Here is a 27,729-nt window from a genome sequence, read left to right as displayed (position 1 = left end):
AGGGCTGCCTAGCTTCTGCATCTTGAATTAGAATGAGCCTTGTGATTTGAGACTCTTAACTCTGACAAGTTGACAGGAACCAAACATGTTGCTGGCACAAAGCAAATAAAACAATACTAGTAACTGGGGCAAGCCAGTTTAGAAAAGCAGACTTTTTGCAACCCTTGCAGTGGGGAGAGACAGCTAACTGGAGTGAACCATACAACAAGACCCCAAGAAAAGGCAGAGTCAGGCAGACAGCAAAATTGGTCTTAAGGTCAAGGCACTGAATTGACACTTTGACACTATGCTTTAGTCCCAGTTCTTCCATAGGCTTCCTGTGTGACCTTGGACGAATTGCTTAATCTGCAAATTTGGGAATAATAATACTTCCTCTTCCCCACTCTTTGGCTGTCTAGTCTATTTAGATTGTTAGCACTTCAGGGGAGGGGCTGTCTCTATATGCACAGCTGGGGGACTCTGGGCATGATCCCAATGCAAACGACAACCAATAAGGTCATGCTGGTGAAGCTTTGAAAGAAGACACAGCTATTTTATTAACATTTTTCCTCTATATTTCTTTGTGTTTTATGTCTGTCCATGTTTCCAAAATGGTGCATATTACGGTAAGATGTGGGAATGATTCATATCACCCAGATATCAAAGGTAATTATTTTGCAAGTTGTTAAACAAGCATTTAAGTAACCTGTGCTGTTATCACTGGATCATGTTTGGGTAGATGAACTACTTAATGAGTGCATAAGTAAACTAAACATACAAAAAGTTTCAAGGGTGAATGGTGTGGGTTATAAAGTTTGGCTTAGGACAAATTACAATGATATTCATTACCATATAACTTCAGTGTTAATCAGGACCCTTTTTAATATATATAATAGTCACTAGATTATAACCATGGTTTTCCATCTCATCTGAGCAATGACACCATCTAGTGCAGAGCTCCCTAACTTCAATTTGGGGAGTTGGTTCAGTAATAACTCAGCAGGAAATGTGTCATCTGTTGAATCACCAACACCATGTCCTGCAGCACCTACAAGAGGTGTTCCTTGAAGATCTCCTACACAAGGATTATAGCTATGCCTGGAATTACTGAAAATAAATCAGGGTGGATCTGCAGGCAAAACATTCCACATGATTTTCTGATATGGGAACCTACAATTCCCACTGACTGCAGCTCACCTTTTAGAATGATACCTATATTGTGCTCTGTAGTAGTTGGACCCACTTGAGCTAAACGTGCTCTGAAATAGCACGGATGATTTCTGTTAATCTGCCCAGATGCGGTATACTTACTGCATGGGTAAGTTTTCTATATTGTAAGAGGTCCAGCAATTTGACTCACTTGCTGTGCCCCTGTCACAAATGCTCCAAATGACAGATTTGCCATTAGCTTCAGTGAGCATTTGGGGCTGGAGAGGAAAGAAATCAAACAGGGACTTCTAAGGAGAACTGTTAATGAGAGGTCCTTTGGTTGCACAAAGAAGGTGGTGAGCTGCAGTCATGTGGAGTAAAAGCAGTGAGCACATTAGCAGACACAGAGGCCATGGCTACACTTACAGTTCTACAGCGCTGGTAGTTACAGCTGTGTTCGTACAGCTGTGTAGGGCCAGCGCTACAGTGTGGCCACTCTGACAGCTACCAGCGCTGCAGTGTGGCCACATTTGCAGCGCTGTTGGGAGTGGTGCATTGTGGGCAGCTATCCCAGCATTCAAGTGGCTGCAACGTGCTTTTCAAAAGAGGGGGGTGGGGTGGAATGTGACAGGGAGAGTGGGGGAGACAGAGAGAGTGGATTTTTGGAGCTGACACTGTTCTCAGCTCCCTGCCTTGCAAGTTCTAAGGACTGGAAGACACACAGTGCCTACCTTCAATCATTTTAAAAGTTCTGACCCCTTTCCCCACCCCTCTCTTATTCACTAAATGCAAATTATGCACTCCTAAATAGCCGTCAGACCAGATAAGCATCTGTTCAACATGGAGTTCCCCCTCCCCCTCTGCCGTGTGAGCGTGCTGTTTCTCTCTTCAAGCAAACAGCTGTGAACATTCCAAAGTAATTCCCCTGCCTGCCTCCGCTGGCTCAGCAAACAGGAGCTGTGTTTGTTTTTTAAATAAGCAGTTTGGCTGAACTCCGAGCTCCCCCTTTCTTCCGGTTTGTTGTGGACAAGAATTCTGGGATACCTCCTTATACCCCGGAGGCCAATAAAAGTGCTGGTGGTGTCCACACTTGCTGACCAGCGCTGCATCACCAGCGCTGGAATCGCTACACCTGAGGCACGACTGGGTGTACAGCCAGCGCTGCAACCAGGGAGTTGCAGCGCTGGCTGTGCTTTGCAAGTGTGGCCACATCCTGAGTTGCAGCGCTGTAACCCCCTCACCAGCGCTGCAACTCTCCAGGGTAGCCAAGTCCAGAGAAAAGTTAGTAGCCCATTTAACCCCCACCCCCTCCATTTCCCATGCAAATGATCATGCAACAGTTTTCACTCAAACAAGACACACTAAACTGTATACTCTCTATAGCGTGCCCTTGTACCACTAAACTATTTTGAGGGATTATATGGGAGCTCAGTGGTGCCTGGACCTTGCACTGGCCTGTAAAATAATAAGTGTTTGCCACAAATGTGAGTCACATTAACAGGCCTTTCACTGAACGAGTGAGGCGAGCAGTGAGTGGGGAGAGTTGATGTTAGAAGGTGCAGAGTACTTACACCTCTGCACTCCAGGGCCCAAACACTGACTTAGGTCAAGTCAATGGTGAGTTACAACCTGGTTTCCATTTTTGGCATAGACACTGACTCTGTAAGTGCTTTGGGGCTGGAGCACCCATGGAAAAAAAACAGTGGGTGCTCAGTACCCACTCACAGCCCCGCCGATCAGCTCCTTCCCATCCCCCCAGCACCTCCCCCCCACTGGTGATCAGCTGTTCAGTGCTGTGCAGAAGGCACGGGGGGAGGGAAGGAACAGGGGCAGGAAGAGGCGGGGGGGCTTGAGGGAAGGGATGGAGTGGGGGCGAGGCCTGGGCTAGAGCAGGGATCAAGTGCCCCCCAGGAATTCAGAAACTCAACGCCTCTGTTTTTTGGTCACATGCTTGAGCATCTCTGTTTAGAATATATGCAGTGTTATAGCTGTGCCAGTCCCAGAACATTAAAGGGACAAGGAGGGTGAGGTAATATCTTTTATTGGACCAACTATTTAGAGTAGGCTCAAAACTAGAGTGTTGCAGGACATGGCTGAATTCACTGGCAGGGCGGGAAAGAGAAGTTTCTGCTATAACACCTGCACTTGCCCTTCACATACCATTGTCAACACCAGATTTGCAGTTTTAAACGTCAATTATCTCCAAAGATTTTGGTGTGGTTATTAGCTTTGAATGCTCAATGCTTCACCCACACTTTTCTGAGTAACAAGAAACTTGAATGACAAAATTACCAGTGAGTATTTGGGTCTATTGGTATCGAACCAGTGAGTAGATGAGAAGTTAGACATTTTGGTCCCAGTGCAGCCTTAATTAACTGTCTCATAAGGAATAACTAACCTTGTCAAGGAACCAGCCGGCAGAGCCACCCTTGTTATTGTGGCCTATGGTAATTTTCCGTAACTTTCCCAAATTTGGAGCATCAAGGGTGAACTTGTCCTCTGCTCCCTTTTCAAAGTTGTCCTTGTCATTGTCCAGTCTCCTCTCCCCTAAGCAAAACAACAGCACAGGGACAGGTGATTGAGATGGGAAAAAGTTGGTGAAGGTCTCAGTACATATTTATACATTTACAAAAATCTCTGTCTAGCAACGCTACTGTTATGACTAAATCAACCAGTACCAAAACACTGCTTCTATACAGTGTGGATAGTAGAAGACAGGGAACTTTACAATGATGTAGCACCATTCCTTCAGCACACACAAAAGCAGGAGAGCAGCAAGTGGGTTTTGCTGGCTGATTTCCCCAAGCCAGGGCTGGAGGGCTGAAGGCAGAACAGCAGAGGGAGTTGACTGCTGGCTTTCACGTCGGAGAGCTGGAGCCAAGGGCCAGAGAGGGCTGACGGCAGGGAAGCAGCGGAGAGACTTACCGGCGGACACGCCTGAGCTGAAGTCAGAGGGCTGAAGGGCTCCCAGCACAGCAACAGGGAGAGTTCTCACTGGGAAGAGTGGGGTTGCACCCCACCTGGAGGGGCTGAGGGGTGGCGGCTGTCCTGACAAAAGGACAGGAGGTGTGTGACGAAGAGCCCAGGTGTGGCAGAAGTTACTGCGGTATGGTATGGAAGGACTCCCAGCAGAGAGGCTGGAGGGATTCCCACAGGGAAGAACAGAGTTTTAAGGACTATATATAGTGAGTGTGAGAAGTAAACTATATTTGGGACTCTTACGGGGCATTGTTTTGGTAATAAACTGGCCCTAAATAGAGGTACTACTTAAGCAAGTGCACCTGTGTGAAAGGGAAACTGAGGCAGGCACACCTGTCATATAATGGCTTGCTGTAGGAGGGTGCTCCAGGACAGGTCACCCTATGACAGTTAGTTACCTCACTCAGAAGTTTCCAAAGATAGATGATTGGGTGGTCTTTTATTTTCTCTATTGCAACATTTCAAATAGTTCTGCTTTTAAAAGTCTATCCAACCATTTAAAATACTTTTAGGGGTAGATACAAGCTGCAGAATTCCAGATTTACCATGCCTCAAAGCTCAGGGGCTTTTGGATTCTGAATTTTACTCAAGACCACTATAAAGAGAGGAGTTATGTGCAAGTTTGGATTTTCAACACCTCTGAACTCAAAGGAGTTGGCTTTTATGGAAAAGTGTTGAAGAATTGAACAGGGATAAAACCAATAGTATTCTACATTAATTACTCTAAAAGCTGATAGAATTTAATAGGGAATGAGATCCTTTCAACAGATGTTTAAGAACCATTCCACAGAAAGTGGGAATGTGCTAATAAGGTTTGCGGATGACACAAAGCTGGGAGGTATTGCTAACACAGAGAAGACCGGGATATCATATAGGAAGATCTGGACGACCTTGTAAACTGGAGTAATAGTAATAGGATGAAATTTAATAGTGAAAAGTGCAAGGTCATGCATTTAGGGATTAACTACAAGAATTTTGGTTATAAATTGGGGACACATCAGTTGGAAGTAACAGAGGAGGAGAAGGACCTCGGGGTATTGGTTGATCACAGGATGACTATGAGACACCAATGCGATATGGCCGTTAAAAAAGCTAATGTAGTTTTGGGATACATCAGGTGAGGTATTTCCAAGTAAAGGTAAGGAGGTGTTAGTACCGTTATACAAGGCACTGGTGAGACCTCATCTGGAATATTGTGTGTAGTTATGGTATCCCATGTTTAAGAAGGATGAATCGAAACTGGAACAGGTACAGAGAAGGGCTACTAGGATGATCCGAGGAACAGAAAACCTGTCTTATGTAAGGAGACTCAAAGAGCTTGGCTTGTTTAGCCTAACCAAAAGAAAGTTGAGGGGTGATATGATTGCTCTTTATAAATATATCAGAGGGATAAATATCAGGGAGGGAGAGGAATTATTTAAGCTTAGTACCAATGTGGACACAAGAACAAATGGATATAAACTGGACACTAGGAAGTTTAGACTTGAAATTAGACAAAGGTTTCTAACCATTAGAGGAGTGAAGTTCTGGAACAGCGTTCCAAGGGGAGTAGTGGGGGCAAAAGACATATCTGGCTTCAAGACTAAGCTTGATAAGTTTATGGAGGGATGGTATGATGGGATAGCCTAATTTTAGCAAATAATTGATCTTTGATTATTAGCAGATAAATATGCCCAATGGTCTGTGATGGGATGTTGGATGGGATGGGATCTGAGTTACTACAGAGAATTCTTTCCTGAGTGCTGGCTGGTGAGTCTTGCCCACATGCTCAGGGTTTAACAGATCGCCATATTTGGAGTCAGGAAGGAATTTTCCTCCAGGGCAGATTGGCAGAGGCCCTGGAGGTTTTTAACCTTTCTCTGCAGTGTGGGGCACGGGTCACTTGCTGGAGGATTCTCTGGCACCTTGAGGTTTTCAAACCACGATTTGAGGACTTCAATAACTCAGACATAGGTTAGGGGTTTGTTACAGGAGTGCGTGGGTGAGATTCTGTAGCCTCCATTGTGCAGGAGGTCAGACTAGATGATCATAATGGTCCCTTCTGACCTTAAAGTCTATGAGTCTATGAGTAATGCAAGAGAAGTGATATCTTTCTGTATTAAATTCTATAGGATAGTTAAACTATAGAAAGGATTTCATTTTTTCAGTGAAGTCTTGAAGACTTTTCTGTAAGGTGGATGTGAGGGGTTGGTTTGGGCTCATCTCTAATTATTATTCTGATCTTATAGATGAAACATAATGTTTACTAAAATCAACTGCATACTATCATGTTTTGCTACAGCCTCTGTTTCACAAAATAAATGCAGCTTATCAGCTGATTTGAATTAAATGGTGATACAAATGGTGACACGATCACACTTTAAATGGACAGATATTCAATCATAGTTGACAATTAAAGTTTGAAAGAATATGTGTGGACAAAATTCTTCTCTCAGCTTCCCAAAAGGGATTGCCAATATTTTGCTTTCCCTTCATGTATGGGAACATCAGATATTTCAGAGGATTGTTTCCCTGTTGAATTGGTCTATGCCCGTGTATCTATACCAGGAATTTTTGTGTTAGATGACACAGCAGTAGAAAAGCCTGACCCTGGTTCATATTCCAGCTGTTCTGCTGTTGCACCTGCTGAAAATTATGGATCTAAAATATCCTAAACTAGATGGGCCATTTGTTGTCCTTTCATGGAGCCAAATCATTTTGCATTTTCCAGATTGTGCTGTTTGTTGTTCAGATATCAGGTTCGCCTAGGGCAGAGCAGGAAAAGTATTTTAGGAAATGATTTGCATTTGAATACCTGTGTCTCCATTCTCGCCAAAGATATTAATGAAGACATCCGCATCTGTTCCACTGCCGCTAATGTCTCCGGTAAACACTCTGACCACATACTTGTTAACTGCAAAGACAGAAGGAGAAATGCCCAGCATATTAACAATACAAGCCATGGATCAACATAAAGCATACTGATACACACCAGACCTGTCATGGTGGTGCAAAGTGCCTTGGGAGCACTTGGACAATATGGGATGCTAGGAGCCACTGTTCATAATGGTTAGTACGCAGAATGCTATGGTAACTATTGCAGCAGACTCAAAGAGTGAAATTCTGGTCCCACTGAAGTAAGTGGGAGTGTCATTATGGGGGTCAGCATTTCACCCAACATGTGTATGACAATCCTAGTGTACTATGCAGGCCACCATTCACAGCCTTTCCTGGCTGTTGTAACACTGCCACCATAGGGAGATCCAGGATGCCAACGCATACAAGAAAATTTCAATAAAGAGGTAAAACCAAAGCTTAGCCAAGGCAATTAAAATACTCTCCCAAAACTTTTCCAAAATTAATCCTACATTGATCCCTCACCTAATAAGAGTGACAAGATAAGTGGAGTCTCTGCTGGAGGGTATTGTGCACACACCTCCTTGCATTAGCACCTCCTCCCATCCCAATTCTGCAGGGAACTCTCTGTGGGGTTGGAAACTGTGCCACAGAGACATCTGATATTCCCTGCTTCTTCCATCCTACAGTACTTATAACTCCCCATCACTGGACTAGCCAAGCACCTCCCAATCTTTAATGTATTTATCCTGATAACACTCCTCTGAGGAAAGGCCGTGCTATTATTCCCATTTTACAGATAGGGAATCGAAGCATCGAGAGACTAAATGACTTAACCAAACTCAGACAGGATGCCTGGGGCACAGGAGGGAACTGAACCCAGGCGTCCCACAGGCTACGCTAGGCTAGGCTAGCACCCAAAGCTTTGGATCATCTTCTCTCCCTCTGTGGAAGGGGTGCAAACCATTCTAGGAAGACCTTTTCCCTAGTCAGAGCTCAGTGACCTTTGGCATCCACTTCTCAGGGCAGGAGGATCAGATCATTCAGTTCTTGGTCTTCTTACTGGAAGTTTGAACAAATGACACAAGTGGGGCAAACTGTGGTGCTGACACATGGCCGTTAAACACACTAAGGTCTATGTTAGCCTTGTTTTTCTGAAACATCAATGATCTGAGTAACCCATACAACTGCTCAGGTTTAGATCTGACCCCTCCAATTCTGAACACTACACTGCAGCTAACTTTGCAACTTAGCCAACACTCAGGAATAGCAGGCGATAAGAAATATTTTGAAGAAAGATCAGTCAACTGAAGATGTGCAAAGACTTGGAAAGGTCCTATCCAGCTACCCCATCCAGTTTAAAAATGTTGCTGCTTTATAGAATATAAAAAAGTCATAAGTGAGTGAAGAGATCAAGCACTGTACCTTTGACGTTGCAATGCCAAACTGCAATCATATGTAGCACTAAGGAGCCTAAAAAACACTTACGTCAATAAGAAGCATAGATATTTCCATTGCCCAGACTCTTCAAAACTAGGGATGGGATTTTTCAGATACGATCCAGGTTAGCCTAACCCCACTCCCATTGATATCAATGGAAAAATACCCATTGACTTCAATGGGAGGAAATTTAGGACAATGTTCAACAATTTTAAAAATCCCACCCTAGTTTAGCCAACTGATTGTACTGTTGCAGTACTCATCTTTCTTTATATCAGGTGGCAAGCTCCACTGATATTTAGATCTGAGTGAACAACATGCAGCAAATAATGTACTCAGTGATGGTTCTCTCTCCACGAAGAGCCTACAAATTACTTGCACATTTTTATTATTTTATGTTATTTGCCAAATGTTTCCTTGTCTAGAGACTTCCTGGGTAATTTGCTACAAGTCTTTAATATTCCTATTTTGAGATGTGTTGATGAGTTTTCATTCAATATGTAGGAAATGCAACTGCAGGACTACAAAATTGGCCAGGGGGCTGCGGTGCAAATATAGTACCTGTCACAGCTAATTTTTTAAATACTAAAAATCAGGTTGACAGTTGAAGAGCCCCGTCACAAAATGCATCACCACACAATAAAATAATTTGAGTTAAAATGCTCTTAATAATAAATAACAAGAAGTAGAGGGGCAGAACCTGACTCCCAGTAGGGAGGACTCCTGAAGACTTTTGCCAGTACAGCTAGTGCAACAAGAGGAGATACAAACCTCAGAGAGTTCTCATTTCTAACAGCCAAAGACAGAGTGGGTACAGTTTAAAGCTTTGATCTTGCTGGTGGACTTCTGTTCCCACATGCTACGAACAGCATTATTAGGCCTTGAGCCCCCAATCTTGTGAAGGAAGAAACATGCTGTTACCCTAAGAGCATCCCAATGCCAGAGAGCAAGGGGCTCTGGTATCAGAGAGTTTCAGCTGGCCTGACTATTCAGTGTACCCCGACTCAGTGTACATCCTAATCTGTATCTAACGGGTTTTGTGTAAGGTATCATTGGAAAAACCAGTAACACATTGATCATTAATATTCTTTCATGTTGTATGTACAGTATATACCCAAAGGACTGTACAAATGTGAAAGAAATATGGGACTAAAACATGCTTGAATCAGTAAGTTTGGGGTGCAGGTAAACAGGTTTTTTCCAGACAAAAAGGCTGATGCCTCCATCCAGGTGCAATCACAGACAATTGGCAACCACAATCAAGCAGCCATTCATTGGCACGTCGGAGGCTGCGGGGTCAGATCAACGTGCATGGTAGAAAGCACCAGTGGAGAAGAAACCAGCATGGAACCTTCTCCATCAGACTCTATGGTACCTCTCCTCACTGCAGGGGCACTGGACTTTGAGAAGCGCAGATTTCAAAGGTTCACTGGATTATGAAAAAAAAAAAGAGAGAGGCAAAGAGCCGCAAGAGATTTCACTTTCGCACTTTTATTTGCTGGTAACTGTTTCTGTCTTTCTCCTTTATACTTGAACTCACTTCCAATCTTCTCTTTTTGTTAATAAACTTCCTTTATGTCCAATCTAAACTAATCCAGTGCTGTGTTCGAATCAAAGGGACTGTTTAACTCCAGTTAACGCAACAAACCATTGTGTTTTTGTCTCTTTAAAGGAGCAACGGACCTTATTACCAAATGTTCAGGGCATACGGTTTTGGGGACATTCAGGATATGGGGTGTGCTGAGGTCATTTGACTAGTAGGAACCAAGTCTGGTGAAGAGCAGAGTGAGGATGTGGTGTAACAAGCAGACTGCTGGAGTCAGAGTTGCTGAACCAGGGCTATTCATCACATAGACATTCAGTGCATAGTTGTCTGCTGGCTGGGAGCATCCAGACATTGAGCTATAGCAGCAGAGCATTTTAGGGCACTTAGGTTTCAGGACAAGCAGTGACACAACCTCTCACTGGTCCATGTTGCATCCTGCATAGAGCAGTTTACCGGGATCAGGATCAGGGTATAAGTGTCCAAACAAGACAGCAGAGAGCACTTCTTCAAGCCACACCCAGAGCTGACCCATTTTTGCAAACAGCAACTAATACACTGACTTCCCCAGAGCAGGACCGGTCAGTGAGAGATATGACTGTACAAGAGCTTGCCAAATAAGATACCTTGAAGATTTCACTGACATCCCTAGGATGCAAATTTGAGGCAATGACTTCATGGATCAACCATCGAGCTGGAAGAGCTGACGGGACCAAGTGTCATGTTGCACAGCCAGAGAAGGAAGAAAAGAACTTTCAAAACTAAAGTGAGATGGCCCTGATCTTCCAAACACTTGTGCATGTGGTTAACTTTCAGACAACACAAATTTCGTTTCACAAAAAAAAAAAAGCTATTTCAATATTTGTTTTTGTTACACATCAGAATGAAGATTAGACCTTTCAGAGTTTTTCACAACAAAATGAGACATCCAGGATAGGTCCCTGCTCTGTGGCAGCAGCCTTGGCTAAAGCCAGGTCTTTTGGGACTGCTAAGAACCCCACTCCATGGCAGGATACTTGTCAGACTCCAGATCCCCAGCAGGAGAAGACAGCCTAGCAGCCCTGGGGGTCCATCACAGGTCAGGCTGGCTCCCTGCTGTAGAGCTGCTAAGGAAATTGACATTCTTGTCAGTTTCATGGATGCTATTCAGTGAATAGCTGACAAATATCAATTTCACATTGTGTTTCAGGATCATCATATTTCAGCGTTTCTGAAATTAGAGCTTTCAACTATTTCCTGATGTCTCTACATCTTCAGGGTAACTAGTGCACAACCTGTGTAACTTGCAAGGGTCTATCCTATGTGTATAATGTCTGCTGTCCTTTTCTTTTTCCATGCAACCATGTATGCTGTGCACTTAGGCATTCCAGTTTCCACTGACACAACTCATCTGGGAAAGTGGCACTCATAAAGCAGTCCCCAGGAAGGATTCTGAGAGATGTTACATGGATGCTATCTCTGGAAAGTAATGGGGTGGCACTAACTGACATGGCCCTGGGTGTTCTGAAGAAGTGGGAGGTGTGGTAGTCAAGTGCTTTATTGACTTGTATGCTCCTAACAAACTTGGGTGCAGCTGTCAACAGCCAAGTGAACTGACTGGCCATTCCGCCTGGCGCTAGATTGAGTTTTCTAGCATTAAAGGGCTCAGGGTTTGTTTTGTTGGGAAGTGGGAGAGTCGTGTGACTGTTGGCACCAGCCTAGGATTCAGCTAAATTCCCAGCTGTTCCACAGACATCCTATAAACTCTGGGCAAGTACTCTCTCTCTCTCTCTCTCTCTCTCTGGGTATCAGTTCTCCATGTGTAAATCCCCTCTTTCCCCTCTCTTGTCTAGTTAAATTGTACTATGGAATATGTCCAGCACTAAATGCAATGGAGCCTTGATCTTGGCTGGGGCTTTTCGGTCCCCCTGTAATACAAATAAATAATGCATTTCACAGGTTCCTTTGAGTCACTCCATCGCATCCCTGCTTGTTCTAAACTACTCATACTTCCAGGCACCAGGAGCCACGGACAACTTATGGATCCATCCCAGTCCTTCAGAAATTTGAAAGCCACTTCGTTATTTTCCTTTCAGCTTAAACTCAATCCCTCCTTCCACTTACAAATTGATATTGACCAGATGCCCTTTCTGCCATGCCACTCTATTCCACTAACTGTGCAGTTCATTTAGCTGCCAGTTACTCATTGGAGGTATGAAGTCTGTCTCCTGAAATTCCGTAAGAGGGAATCTCAGCAATACTTTTTTTAAAAAAACAAAAAGTGCTGGGGGAGGAAGGGGCAGCTAACAGTTTTAGCTAATCTTATTTCAGCCACTAGATGGTACCCTCAAGCACGAGCTGCCAAACTCATCTATTGCAATAAGCAGGGATGATCATGCTTCATTACTTAAAGCTATCATCTCCGACTGTGCTTGGGTGAATCTCTCTATTATACATTTCTGACTAGCTTCCATGTGCATGACTTGCAATGTAGCAGGTTACCAGCAGGGCATCAAACAATCAAGCAATGGCACAGCTGTCTGATATATAACCTGCTGGGTAAAAGCCAGAGACCTAACTCTGGGCAGCATTGTGATTACCTGGCTAGATGAGTTCTAATCATTTTAATTCCATTTTACAAACACAGCCATGGGAGTAGCCTGTTAAAATGCATCCCCATGTTGACGAACACTGTGACTGTTACTCCACCGCGTGTTTAGGATCCATAAAGACGCAGTGGAGTGTGCAGAAAGGAGCCAGTCCTGTTGCCTGTGATTTGCTGACACTCCAACTTTATGGCAGCCCTAGGAATTGAATCATAACTAATCTGAAAAGCAGAATAATTCACCCTAGAGGAAGAAGGAAGCATGGGCAAGGCACTGGCCTGTGACTCAGGTGATGGGAGTTCAATTCCTAGCATTGCCATAGATTCTTTATATGACCTTCAAAAAGTCAATTTCTCTCTCTGGTCACAAAGGGAATTAGGCACTGAGCATTGCAACAGCTTTTAGGTGCTGAGAAAATCACAGGAACACACCACGATTCACAAAGCCTGAGCAGGCACCTAGGCTCCCTATACAATTAATGGAAACAGACAGATGCCTTAGAATTCGATTCACAAAAGCCAGCACATGCTAAGCAGGGAACTGCCTAAGCTAGCTAATGGGAGATGCCAATGAGAGAGGTATGTGCTAAGCTCCAACCTGCTCTCAGAGACAGGTGCCTAAGTCCAGGCTTCACGGAGGTGCCTCTTTCTGCTAGCAAGTAACAAGCTGGGTGAAGATAGACATTTGGCCACCTAACGTGTGGGGAGGGGTGCCCTAATCCAACAGGAATCGGTGCTGACACCGTGGGTGCTCTGGGGCTGGAGCACACAGGGAAAAAAATAGTGGGCGCTCAGCACCCACCAGCCACAGCTGTTCTGCAGGGCCCTGCTATCAGCTGTTTGGTAGACCACCCCCAATCAGCTGTTCGGTGGGGTTCCACTGATCAGCTGTTTGGCAGCTGGGGGAGGGGTTTGGCGGAGAGCAGAGAGCAGCCAGAGGTGGGGGCCTCAGGAAGGGGGTAGAGCAGGAGCAGGAAGAGGTGGAGCGAGGATGGGACCATAGGGGAGAGGGTGGGGGGGGCGGGAAGAGGCAGAGCAAGAGCGAGGCATCAGAGGGAGGGGTGAAGTAGTGGCAGGGCCTCAGGCTGAGCGGGGCTGGAGCACCCCTGGGGAAAAACAAAATAAAGTCAGCGCCTATGGCAGCAGACATGCTCAGAGACTGCCTAGATCTACACAAAATAGCTAGGGGAAGTGGGGGGATGAGGAAGGAGAGGAGAAGGAGGAGGACCTCCTTTTTCACCCCTAGCGCAGTGGTTAGGGCACTCAGCTGGGATGTCTGTATCCCTCATTCTCCTCTTCACATTGAGGCAGAGGTGGACTGGGTATTAAACCCATATAATGGCCAGATTTGACTAGGGCAGGACAGTACTGCTCTGGGGTGCTAGGCTGGGAAGCTGGTGGTTAGAGAGCCTGCATGTAACTGCAGCTGGGTGTGTCGCTACCTGTGTGAATGCTGGTGAAAGTGCAGGCTGGAGGGCTTTGCAGCTTGTCACAGCAGTATACTGTGAAAGGGAGCCCAGGCTGGTGGGTCACAGGGCTCAGTGGTACCCCAGTTCCAGGTGGCACCCTGGGGGAACCTGCCACACCGACCTTCCCCTGGTTCATGATCCCCTCTGGGACTTAGGCGAGAGATAGGTGACCAGACAGCCTGAGTAAGGCTGCAGTACACATACTCGGAGGCAGAAACATAGGAACCTAGGGAACTTTTACCACAAAAAGTAGGTGCCAAGCAAGTTTAGGCGCCCACAGGGTTTGGTGGCATCTGAGCAGGGGGTTTATGTATCGCAGTGGCACCGAAAAGTGCCTAACTCGGGGGCTTAGGTGACTAAGCACCTTTATGAATCCCACCCTCTGTGCCTCAATAATTCACTGTGAAAGGAGGGTGAGAATTGTTCCCTGCTGACTACAAATAATAGGGGCCATACAACAGACAGAGTGAGAGAGACAACAAGAACCCAGAACAACTGCCATTAAAGTCATTGAAAAAACTCCCCTTGAGCTCAAGAGGAGTCGGCTCAGTCTCCCAGACAGAGATGGAATTAGGGGAGTTGCTGCACGCCCTGGCTGGAAGGAGATTCCATCATATACAGGGTTTACAGTCAGTGACTCTCAGCACCCCCACTATACAAATTGTTCCAGCACCTTTGGAAAGGTTTGGCTTTTTGCTGCATAAAAACATTACACACTGTCCAATAAAAGATCTTTTCCCCTGTCCCCGCAAGAAAAACGTGGAAGTCATTAGATCAGCAGGTCATTTCTGTGCCTCCAAAAATTAATTCCTGTCAAGAGTAACTGACAACTATCCTTGGTAATGAATGGCAGCTTTCATACTCTGTCAATAGCTTCAACTGAAAATTTGAATAGGGAATTCAGACTGCTTGTGTATTCGCTGGAGGTACAAGAGAACAGGGGCTGTTTATGAAGAGTTTAGTGATGCTTTCCTATTAACTGAATTTGACCACAAGTGGAGACTATTACCCTATCAAAATGCAGTATTAGTAGGGAAGAAACTCCAGAGAGTATTTCTATTATTTTGCAATACATACATTTAGAAACAGCTGCTGAGTGTGAAGCAACTCTGAAACAAAGCTAATTAGTCTCAAAAGTTTTTTTGCTTTGAGTATGCTCCAGAGCAATCGAGATGATTGCTATTATGCAACAAAACCCAACAGTAAAAGGAAAAAGGAAAATGATTGTTTCCTCCATTGAGTATTATGATTATTCTCTTGCCCAATACCCTCTTCTGTTTAATTCAGCTGTTCATTTCGGCATTGTGCAACCCAGAGATCACAAGATCAAGCCCCAACAGGTGTGGCCTCAGTATGAAATTAAAACGTACATCAAAATGTTTTTTGCAGTGCTGTTGTTGGTCCCATGTTGGCCCAGGTGAGGTAATATCTTTTATTGAATCAACTTATGTTGGTCCACAGAAACTGGTTCAATAAAAGATATTACCTCAACCACTTCATCTCCATTAAAATGCTGACTGTATATGGAACCCAATAGGGACATTCCTATGAAACAGTTCATCAGAAGCAATCTACAGATGAAGCACTGGTGTATTGGGTCGAGTTCCTTTAATTTTACTTAACTCTCACAGCTTTCAAAGATTCTCATCGTTTTTCACTGGTTCATCCTCATTTAAAGTCCCAATCCAGCAACCCTAGTATGTGCAATACTCCTATTCAACTCAATGGGAATTCTGCATAAAGAGAGTTTGGAAAATCAAGCCAAAAATCGAGCAGGATCACACTAAATTGTATCTCAAATCCAAGTCCAAAGAGCTTTGCTATACCATTGCTTGTAGCACTGTGCCTATTAACAAGAAATACTGGCCACAATTTAAGATATTTAAGTCCTATTCAGCAAAGCATTTGAGCATGTGCTTTGCTTTGAATCAGGACGGATTTAAGTACATGTTTCAGTGCTTTGCTGAACTGAGGGCCTTTTCAAGCCCTAACTGCATCAAGAACTCATAATTCCTCACATTGGCTAATATTAAAACATAACAAAAGGGAGTTGTGAAGTCTTAACTTTGCTTCCTGCTAGCAAAAAACAAACAAAACAAGCAAACCTCAGTCTTAGTCTCTGAATAGTGAAGATTGTGGCTAGACTCGACTCAAACATTCACAGATTAGCTAACACATTTTAATCTTGCATATATTGATACACATCCCAGACAAACAAGTTCTGGGTGGTTTGGTCTCTTTTTGGAGATAAATTCCAATCATAATAAAATTTGAAGAAAATGTATTCTATGGTCCTTACTGATCATGGTCTTCCTTTCCCTCTGATTGTTGAGGGACTCAGTCCCAATCTCCTTGGTTGATCTCACTACCTTCACTCTACACAAGAACGTACCAACAAGTGGCTATGAAAGCATGTGAAGAAGTAACAGACTCATGTCAATATTCAGTTTGGTCAGCTGAACTTCAATAATTTACTATTACAGGAATACTGGCAAAAAAAATTTAAGCAGAGTACTCACATACAGAAACTCACTTGGAGGATTTGTCATTAGTTCCCTTCCATAACGATTTAATTTCTTGTTGTCAGATGTGTTCTTTTAGGGAAGCAACTTAGGCAGCTGTATTACTTAGATTTAGTCACAGATATGGCTAATCTTTATTTATAATATTCAATTTTTGCCAAATAATAAAAATAATAATATGAATCAGTGAGCAACTCCTGGTTCTTTTAACTTGGAGGATAATATATACACTAAATTACGCTGGCTGCTTCATCCCTCAAGTTTCTGATGAACAATGCATTACATCTGCTTCCTAGCAAAAAGAATGAAACGTTTGTTCAATAGCCCTTTTAGATTTCTGAGGCATAATACAGCTCCATTGTAATCAAATGTATTACTAATAAGATGGATAAGATTAAACTTTTCCGAAAGAAAGAGTTATCACTAATTAAGCAAAGGGAACAGTTAGATCATTTTAGCTCACACACAGGGTACAGTAATAGTTTTGTTCTATTCTAAATATGCAGCCTTGTCAGGGGTTGTCTGCAACACTGTTATCTGCAACATTGATTGTCGATTGTGTTTGATCTTTAGCAACTTTGGTGTTTTAATGGCCTAGGGGCCAGTTGGAGACCAGTCTTTAGTTCTGAACCCGTTTGGAACAGTCAAGTTGGCAGGATTTCACGAAAAAGATATGACCAATAATTCAGCATTAACTTAAACTATGCGAAGTCTAAGGTTATTTCCAGGTGCTTATGCTTCTTTATTGGTTTTACAGCTTAGAAAAGTAAAATGCCCTTTTGAAAATTAGTCTCCTCATTTTCTCTTTGTAAAAGAATGGTTTGACAGGATTTATCTAGATTAGAAAAAGAGGTCTGGGTTAGATCATGGTCTGCTAACATGCACTAGATAATCCTGGCCTAACCACGACCTTATCACTAGTGTGCAGGTAGGCTAGAGGTTATGTGATTAAAAGCCTAGGGAAGACCTTGTCAAGCTAAATTGAAGTCAAAATGATTAACCTGTGGCTTCACAAGGAAAAAGGTCATGATCAGGCCATGTTTAGCTAGCATGTTAGCAAATCCCAGCCACTCTTCTTAATCTAGACAAAACCACAGTGAAAAGGCAAATGGTTTTGGATTGACAACACTGGAGCACGAAGACCATTAAACCATACAATAGGTACATCACAGACAAAGACAGTGCACATTTTTTCTCACTCCCTACCAGTATTTCTCAGTACTGCCCAAGATGGACCTCTCCAAGGTATGGCAAGGCAGTTCAATATCTGTGACAATTCAGACCTTGGCTTTCTGTTCAGATAGTCAACAAGAAAACAACTGGTTTCAATGTTGGTGCTGATTTTTTTGATGTGGACATACGAGGAACCAGATGGCTCCTCCATCCAGCTGAGGAGGTCTGGACACAGCTTTTTCCAGAGCCTGCCAGTGGTGCTTTGAGCTTCACCTAAACAGGGAAGAGAACATTAGCCATGGGAATAGTTCCAAAGCAAGGGGAGAGGCTCCTGCCGCCTCGAATGCAGGCTAGGCAGTGAAGGTGCTCCCATGTTTTGTTTGGCAAAGCTTATCCTCAACCCAAAAGAGTTCCAAACACTGGGGCTTTAGCAGTACACCAGGAGCCATGTATTATGTCCTAATGTTACTATTCTCAGTCCATAGAAAATTGGCAGCAATTTCATTTCCTAATGGGGGTTTGGTCCAAAGCCATTGACACCAATGGAAAGCCTCCCATTGACTTCAGTTTAGATAAGGTCCTTTGTGCAAAGGTTCAGTTGCAAGTCACACAACCCTAAGAATTCATGAAGGGAAACAACATAAGGTTGAACAAAATCCTGTCCTTGCAATTAAAATCTATGCTGTAAATTAATCTGGGCCACCAACAGCAGCGTTTGGGTAAATAAGAATCTGTAGCAACATAAATGTCAAAGGACCATGGGCATATGGCACTGTGTTTATGGATCAGGGAGCTAGGAGAGGATAAAGAAGTTCTTCTGAAAGGCACATTTCATGTGACATATTCTCCTTGAGGCCATTCTACACTACAAAATTAAGTCAACCTAACTTACATTGGCATACAGCCGGCACAGCAATTACATCACTTGTGTCTGTCTACACTTTTCTTCTTTTGTTGGTGGTGCGCATCGTCATCAGGAGTGCTTGTATTGATTGTACTTTCAGTGTGGGAGCATTGCAGGAAAGCTCCTGAAAGCCAGTAACAGTTGACATAAGCAACACAGTGTCTACACTGACACGGTGTTGACCAAACTATATGTACCTCGACTCTACTCCACTCATGGAGGTGGAGGTCAGTCTGCATAGTGGGGCAGTTATGTTGGCGAGAAAAGTGTAGACACTTCCATAGTTAGGCCAATGTAAGCTGCCTTGTGTCGACCTAACTCTGTAGTGTAGACCAGGCCTCAGGAACTCATGTCATTCAGCAGGGAACTTCAGATGATCCCTCATCATCAGATCAATAAATACAGTCACTGAGCTATCACTGTTACTACTAACACCTTTTGAGAATCTCTATTTTTTATTATTTAAACTGATCATTGCTTTTTTGAAACTTTGCCCACATTTTTCAATAAAATGTTCATGGAATAAAAATATGGATTTTGGTGGCATTTTTAACCATCTTTATTGTTCATTTTTATTTAGTCAGATTTTTTTAAAATGGGCCCCTCCAAAGCTTGAAGTGCTTCTACAGATCAGTTTTTAAAATATACACTAGCCTCCAATTGGCTTGATGACTGAGCCAACAACCCTTCCAAACTCACCAACTCTCTCTCAATCCAATTCCCACCACAATTCAACCTACTGCCATAGAGAAAACACAGCAAGGCCTTGCAGTGCTATAAACACACACACAAAGGCTCTGATCAAAGACTACTGACATCAATGGAAAGCCTCCCTTGACCTTAGTAGGTTTTTGGTCAGGCCATAAAGACAAGGTGTAAAATGGTCAAATTGAAGTGAATGGCAAAACTCCCATTGGCTCCAGTGAGGCCAGGATTTCACCCAAGGTCACTTAGCCTTCTAGCACATGAATGCCCCAATCCTAGAGATCAGATTTTCCAGTTCAGGAACATTTTTGTGAAAGAAATGGGTCTTAAGAAAGGATCTGGGGAAAGAGAGATGGTGTTTGGTGTGACACAGCACCCCATATTTTTCATAGTGATATTATGATATGATTACAGCCTAATTATGATGTATTTTATGCAAGTTATGCCATGTGAGGTGTCATTGGAAAAGTTATGGTTTGCTGAATATGATTATCCTATTTGTATGAATGTATCATTTTTGTACCTGAAGTTATGAATATTGACTATGTATCTGTATTTCCCATGTACCCAACACCTGGATAACGCCCACTAGACAGGATGCTTTCAGTCCAGATAGTGGGTGGGGATGGGCCTATTCCGGGCAATGATCCATTAGTTAAAAACAATAAGCCTTAGGAGAAGCTTATCTCCCACCTGGTGAGCCTTCCTGAGAATGCTACAAACAGCCTCCAAGCATTGACTCTACAAGGACATGTGATGAGACCACATGTCTCTAGACTATATCTTGGGATGTCAGTGTTTTTCTACAGACTGGTCTGGGAACCAAGCTCTGGGAACAAAGGGTTCCCACTATATGCAAAAGCTATATAAGGCATGGAGTGACATCATCTGGTGTTCTTTACTCTCCATGCAGAAAGACTCCTGGAAACACCGGAGGAACAAAGACTGAACCAGGAGAAGTGCTGGATCCAGGCTAAAGGGTTTTCTAGCCTGTGAATGAAACATCTGGGGATTCCAATCAGTAAAGCAAGTGCAGATTGCCCCTTAAGAATCTGCAGACTGCTTGTATCATCTCTGGGTGAGAATCTGCTATTCATTTCCAATCTATTTGGTATATTAAGATTAGTTTGCATTTTTTGTTTATTTGCTAGGTAATCTGCTTTGATCTGTTTGCTATCACTTACAATCACATAAAATCTATCTTTTGTAGTTAATAAACTTGTTTTTGCTTTATCCAAACCAGTAAGTTGGAATGAAGTGTATGGGAAATCTTAGCTCAGGAGCAAAAGGCTGTTGAATATTCCTCTCCACATTGAGGGAGGGGGCAAATTTTATGAGCTTACACGGTACAGTTCCCTGTGCAGCACAAGACGATATAATTGTGGGTTTACACTCCAGAGGGGCTGTGTGCCTGAGGAGCCTGTAGCCTTTCTATGCAGGGGCTGGTCAGAAAGCCTAAATGTAACTGCAGCTGGGTAGGTCCCTACCTGTATATATGTTGGTGAAAGTGCAGGCTGGAGGGCTTTGCAGCTTGCCACATCAGTACAGTGTGAGAGGGAGCCCAGTTCTCAGTGATGCCCCAGTTCCAGGTGGCATCCCAGGGGTAACCCATCTCAGTGGTCTCCTACTGGTGGGTTGAGGGTCTCAATGGTACCCCAGTTCCAAGTGGCACCCCTAGGGGATTCGTCACACTTGGGAAACTGATGGAAGCATCAGGGGTGACAAGGCAAAAGGTATTAAGCCAGGAATGAGATAAATAGTTGAAGGAAGTGTGAGGTGAGAGGATAGCGGGGAGCACAAGGAACAAAAGGGGCTATGTAAATGGGGGGGCAGAATTGCAATAACTATTTTACTTGGCCTGATCTGATTCTCTAACTGCCCCACTTTCAAATGACTCTATCAGGTGGTTCAGGCTCAAAGTTTAAGGGGAGGTTGTTGGAGTTTTTATGTTTTGTTTTGTTTAAGTTTTTAAAAACCTACTGCTAACAGAAACTGTTTAATCTTTTTGAAACCCTCATTTCCATCATAACAGTCATTTCAACCTGTCTATCTAGGTTCTTATACTGGTGCTTGTAGGGATTTATAACCGGAACCCGGCAGAATTTGCTAGTGCATGAGAACCAGAAGTCAAAAACTAACTAGAAGCTGACTCATCTCTTCATTGGTCAAGCTGAGTGGAACACAGCAAATAAACACAGAGCATAAACATTTGATTTGTTATAATCCTTCGGATTTTCATAGTCTGTTAGTAACACGGGTAAGGACTTCCTTTGAAAGAAAGATTTTAAAGATCTAACAATGCTTAAATCGATACAAACAAAAGAAAGTGGATGTTGGCACTTATGAATCTGGGAGTTGCAGCTGCTCAGCACAGTATCAAGGAAATGGCAGCTCTGTAGATCCCATTGCACTCTGGCTGGAATTCTGATTTTGTAAATGAGAGGGTGAAATTCCCCTCTCCTAGCCCCGTGCAGAAAGCCTGTGGCTCTATTTAAATCCCTGTTCTGAGGGGTTAGGTGTGACTTAACAGGATGATGTACAGAGGTGAAGTCAATCCAGAATAAATACCTCTGCAAGTGAAAACCAGTGTATTTATAGTAAGGCTGTAGCAACCACACCGTATACAGAGTAGAGAGGCTGTTGAAAGGTGAATGCTCTACAGAAAAACACTGAAATTCTGCAAAAATCACTAAAGTCTCCCCATTGTTTCCTACAGTCCAGATCTTAGACAAGTGACAGAAAACCTGCACTTCTTAGCAGTCACCTGTGTATTTCAGGACTGAAAAATAAACCATCAATAGTGAAAGGTGAGGGAAACCTCCAGAGAAAGATCATAGGAGAAAGCCACTTGAATATGGTGTGTGAAAGGGGGTGGAGAAAAAGGGAGGATGAGAGTCTATATGCCACAGGAGAATTTACCAGGTCACTACTGCAGTTGTAGGTGGAGAGAAGAGTAAGAAAAACCTGTCTCCAGCATCTGTGCCTAGAAATGTTCACAAAGAAGGACTGAAGGCTCCCAAGAGGGAGAAAATGATACAAGAAACAATAACAGAAGGACTGGGAAATTCATCAGAGACAAGAATTCCTGTCTTGTATTCTGCCAATCAGAACATGGCTTTCGTCGGGAATAACTAATCTTTAGCTACACACACACAATCACCTGTGCACATAATTATTCATTTGCCTAGTAGTCAGGACAATGCCAGTGAGCCAGGATTAAATGTCTCTGTTTCATCCTTTTGAGATTAAAAAAAAAAAAAAGACTCTTAGGGCAAACAGTTTGTGTGTACAAGAAAAATCATACCACAATCTCATTTCAGACCTTCATGGTTCAGATGGAGCTAAAGGAATTCAGATACATTTACATTAATGTTTGACTGGTTGACAGTTCACCTCAGCAGTCTGTGAATGCTTCTCTTTCATTAATTATGTTTCAAGGGGAATTGCAACCTAAGACGGTTGAGCTAGTCCTCTTCTGTTACAAACTCATAGCTAGTGCCTGGAAGGCGTCCAATCCTTCTCCCATTTCACTCTCATCTCTGGACTAGATCCAACTCCCCAGGTTCATCTGGACAATTTTGTTGTTTACAGGTTGCAAAATTTCAAAGGAAGATTTTATAGCAGATAAAATAAGCTAAATAGATGACATGATGGCAAACTTTTCTGTAGAAATTTCTACTGCCTCTCTCCTTGTACCTACGTGAGTTCCTTTGGGACAGCAATCATGTTCTTTACATCCATTCTGTATGCACAGCGCCAAGCACGGTGTCATCGGCCAGTACAGAATATGAAACCACTTCATTAGACTGATAAGCACATGGGACTACATCATCATATGGTGAAAATCAAGATAGCGCCACTGAAATCAGTGGCGCAATGTTGAGTTACACCAGCTGAGGGTCTGGTCCGTGAGCCTTTTCCATCCCTCGTGATTGTGTACATCCACCTAAGCAGAGAGATGGGCCTTTGAAGATGGTGCAGGAAATCACACATTTAAATTTGAATCAGCCACCCCAAAAAGGAACAATACTGGATTCAAAGAAACAGTTGTGCCATGTAAAGGAACCACTGAGAAATAGTTTGGGCTGTTTGCTTGCCCTTGCGGGATCTCTCTTTGATTGAGCATTGCTTTGAATCATATGCTACCTCCCCCCATCCCGCTAAAGCAGGGGTCGGCAACCTTTCAGAAGTGGTGTGCAGAGTCTTCATTTATTCACTCTAATTTAAGGTTTCGTGTGCCAGTAATACATTTGAACGTTTTTAGAAGGTCTCTTTCCATAAGTCTATAATATATAACTAAACTATTGTTGTATGTAATGTAAATAAGGTTTTCAAAATGTTTAAGATGCTTCATTTAAAACTAAATTAAAATGCAGAGCCCCCCGAACCATTGGCCAGGATCCAGGCAGTGTGAGTGCCACTGAAAATCAGCTCGCGTGCCATCTTCGGCACCCATGCCATAGGTTGCCTACCCTTGCTCTAAAGTATCAGGCACTCTTCTAGTTCACTGACTAAATGGAATATAGAAGCAGCAAAACATATTAGAGCACACAATCACAACGGGAGGTATATAGTCACTGGGTGGATTTTTCGCTGAGTGCCTCCAGACATTGTCTCATTCAGATCCTGCAGGATCCTGCTCTTATAAATGGCTCTCACATGCATTTTTACTCATTTATGAGTATTAAAGGATATTTCATATTTCTTTCATGCATGAAAACCTCCCTTAGAAGGACACAATTCATTAGAAGGACAAAACTGTTTAAGAACACAGTGCAAGAACAATCTGTGTTATGGCATTTGTAATAGGAAGAATAGATTATCTCCACCAGGTCACTTCTGATGAAACTCTAGCCACCATAAGAACAATAATAATTTGCACTTAAACAGCACTATGTGGGAGGTGCCATCCCTGCATGCCCCTCAAGGCATGGTGTGGCACTGCAGAAGCCCTGCCTCAGTTTCCCAAATGGACTCCTCGGTGCACATCAGTTATGGATCTGCTTAGCCCTCCTGCCCAATCACTCAGAGACTTCAACACTGCACCTGGGACTGAGCCACTCAGCCCAGGTGGCCCGACTCACGCTAGTGGGGCTTGAGCTAGTGTGCTAAAAATATCAGTGTGGTCATTGTGGCTCAGGCAGCAGCTCAGGCTCCTGAGCCCACCTGACCCCTGGGTTTGAGCTCAGGCGGCCAACCCAAGTCTGTGCCAGAGCCCCAGTGTCTGTACTGCTGTTCTTAATGTGCTAGCTCAAGTCTGTCTACCAGGGCTGGGAGGCGCCCAGCTGCTGTGTAGACATGTCCCAAGGCAAGGTTCATCATACCCCAAAACCAAAAGAACCTTCAGCCCTGCTGGGCTCAGTTTTCAGCCCCCTTCCTTTCAGGCAGACCCCAGCTGCAGCAGCTTGCCTTAACATCCACCACCTGGTAAACCTCAGACTAACAGCTGGTGTCAGACCTACCCTACCTCAGGGAGGCTGTGGCTGTCTGAAGTCTGCTAATCAGCTCCCCAGGCAGGCTTCTCACATGGCTTGGGAGCTGTCAGCCTGCTCTCCCCCACTGTCCATCCCCAGGCTCTCTCCTTTCAAAGACCCACTCCAAGCCTGACAGCTCAAGCAGCTGAAGGAGTGAGGCTGACTGAGCTCACAGCAGCTCATTAACCCCTCTGGCCGGTGTGGGGTTCACATACCCCCTGCCAAGCACCTATCACTGGAGGATCTCAAAGCACTTTATGAAGGTGGAGTAAGTATTATCCCAATTTTACATATGTGGAAACTGAGGCACAAAGGCCCGACTGACAGCATTGGAGCAAGAAGTCCATTACTTATCCGCTGAAGACGTTTGGTATGTAACATAAGCACAAGCTTCCCCAGCCCACAGATCAACCAATGTGCCATTGCCCGTCCCTCAACACCAGTCTAAGGAGGAGAGGCTAGTTCAATCTCCTTGCCCAAATCTAGACTGTACTGGCACACTCAGAGTGGGCAGGGGAAGTTCAACCTCAGGTTGCCCATTGGCAGTTGGAGGTGAGCTACTGACACACACAACCGGCAGGTTAGTCCGCAGGTTCAACTTTCATATCTTGGTTCCAGATCAGATCCCTATTCATGTTACTTACACTGTATGTCACCCCCCAGCATACACCCTGATGTCAGCTTGGCTGTACCTGTCAGGTTTGCAAGCTGTGCTGGCCTCATTTCAACATCATTAACTTAAAACACTTTGAAAAATAGGTACCAATTAAATATCATCATCCACATTCTGCTCCAGGCATCCCAGAACTGGTGCAGTTACAGAGAAGAGGTTGGAGTCATCTATAGAAAGGCTGCTTGTAGAATGCTACCAGAATTTGGGAACACTTCATATTCATGGTCAGAATTGTGACCATCTTTCTTCCAATGATATGTAATTAGACTGGGCTACACTTGCTCTTCTACGGACAATGAACCACATCATCCAGCTTCTCTAGAAACACTTACCTTTGGGCACATCCATGGGGTTTAGGCTGCCAATCAGATCTCTGACATAAAGTCCATCGCCCTCATCCTTGCTCAGCCAGTTGTTGCAAGAAAAGTAAAAACGGAGGTGAGGCCTGTTCATGTCAGTTACTACTACCCGGTCCAAGAACCAGCTTGCGTTCATTCCTGTGTTGTCATGCTCAATTCTACAGCACAAAGAAGGAACAAAATATACCCAAGAGTTTGGATTGGTTGGCGTGATTTTTGGCAGCAACTAGCACATTGATTCAGTGGCACATTTTATATTAGGCAAGGTAAGACCAGGGGCACTGACTGGGGAGGATGGGGGTGGCAAATGCCCCCTGTAGGTTTTTGCACTGGTTCAAAGTTCCACAGGCCACGGGGCCAAGAAGGAACCATGGCCTGGTCACTTTTAAGCAGCAGTCCCATACTAAATCGGTATAGCTGCTGTCAGAGTGGTCCAGAGCATTGCTGTGGCTGCACGGTCACAACGCCACTTCAAATCTGACGGAGAGGTGGCTGGGCCAAGTGCTGCAACTGGTACATGGGGAGACTGCTCCTATACGGCAGAGAACTGTGGAGTATGCCAAGAACTCCTGGTGACACAAGCTCGTATTCTGTTGGGTTTACTGGTCTATAAAGCAGAGGGCTGAACCTCAAGTGATTGAATCAACTTATTGGATACAGTATTCACGGGCAGCACATAATGGAGGCTAGAGAAGACTAAGCCTCCCCAAACATTGCACCGGCAGGAAGCAATGGCAGATTCAGAAGGCCCTGATAAATCTCCCGCTGCCATGGCCCCAGGGCTGGAAGAGCTCTCGCTCCCCACCATGGCTCTGGAGCAAAGAGCTTTTCCAGTCTCAAGGCTGCAGCGGGGTAGGGGAGAGGAGCGAGCAGTGGACGGGGCCTTGGAGGGAAGAGGTAGAGTGGGGGCTGTGGGGGAAGGGGTGGAACAGGGGGAGAGGCAAGGGGGAAGGGACAGAATGAGGTGGGGCCAAGGGCAGGGCCTTGGGCAGAACAGGGGAGGGGCTCCAGGCTCAGAGCTCCAGCGAGAGCTGAGAGCTCCGCTGCAATCCCAGCCGAGGCTGAGAGCTTGACCCCGGCATCTTGATGTCCTGTATATAGCAGTGACAATATTACACGATACCTTATCTTCTTTATTTGTCCAACATTGTTGGTTTTTATTCGGAACACATCTGTTTTACTTCTCTCAAAGGCAGTTCTACTCCTGTAATATACATATACCAAAAAACACATTAAGAAAATGGTTACTATGTCAGCAAATACATCATCACAGACCCATCAAGGATCAGAGTTTAAGAATGGAGGATCCTCATTTCTGTTATTGGACAAATCTACTTTTCAATATCCTCATTCCTGTGAAAAGGTCTGAACGTACTGGGATTTTTTTTTAAAACTTTTCCATGCTAATATCTTGACAGGTCTTAGGCACCCTCTCAGACTCCAACACACCAACTTGGTAAGAAATGCAATGCTGGCCCAAATGGATGCAAACCTTAGGTCATATTCCATATCAGCTAAAAAAAAAATCTTTCACCTATTAAACAATCACTAGTATAGAAAAGAGCTGCAGTTTGCTATTCTGCTGATGGCTTTCAGAGGTAACAGAAAAGAATGTTCAGTGAAGACATTTTTACATTGAGCCATTCATCTTTAAAATTCCAGGCTATTTTTAAATTTATTTTTTTTTTACAATATCTCTTCTCCTGTTCTTGAATTCATCTAAAACTGCCTGGATAGGTACTAAACTACAGAATCTCTGGGAAAAAAGGCTTAGGGCGTGGTTTTATGTCGCCTTGCACCTTGTGCTTTCATTCAGACCAGTGTGAAGTGCAAATTCAGAATGGTAGACTTTGTCACAGAATTTGTTTTGGCCTGGATGACTACACAAATTAGACAGCATCAGTGAAACAGGCACTTTGGACCTTCCTGTCTGTTGGCTGA

The 27,729-nt window shown here is 44.0% G+C and overlaps 1 protein-coding gene across 1 annotated transcript in view; it reads right to left on the bottom strand.

The window, feature by feature from the left end:
* Positions 1 to 27,729, bottom strand: part of LOXHD1 (lipoxygenase homology domains 1) — a 283,207-nt gene that overhangs the window by 166,694 nt on the left and 88,784 nt on the right. The window contains exons 5-8 of the mRNA XM_030567584.1: positions 26,912 to 26,992; positions 25,762 to 25,946; positions 6,902 to 7,000; positions 3,527 to 3,675 (exon numbers count right to left, since the gene is read on the bottom strand). Of these exons, the coding sequence (XP_030423444.1) occupies positions 3,527 to 3,675; positions 6,902 to 7,000; positions 25,762 to 25,946; positions 26,912 to 26,992 (514 nt within the window). The remainder of the gene's footprint in view (positions 1 to 3,526; positions 3,676 to 6,901; positions 7,001 to 25,761; positions 25,947 to 26,911; positions 26,993 to 27,729) is intronic.

Source organism: Gopherus evgoodei, chromosome 6 (assembly GCF_007399415.2).
Source record: "Gopherus evgoodei ecotype Sinaloan lineage chromosome 6, rGopEvg1_v1.p, whole genome shotgun sequence".
Taxonomy (NCBI): domain Eukaryota; kingdom Metazoa; phylum Chordata; order Testudines; family Testudinidae; genus Gopherus; species Gopherus evgoodei.
Note: the sequence above shows the minus strand (reverse complement) of the source record. Positions and strands in the feature narration are given on the sequence as shown.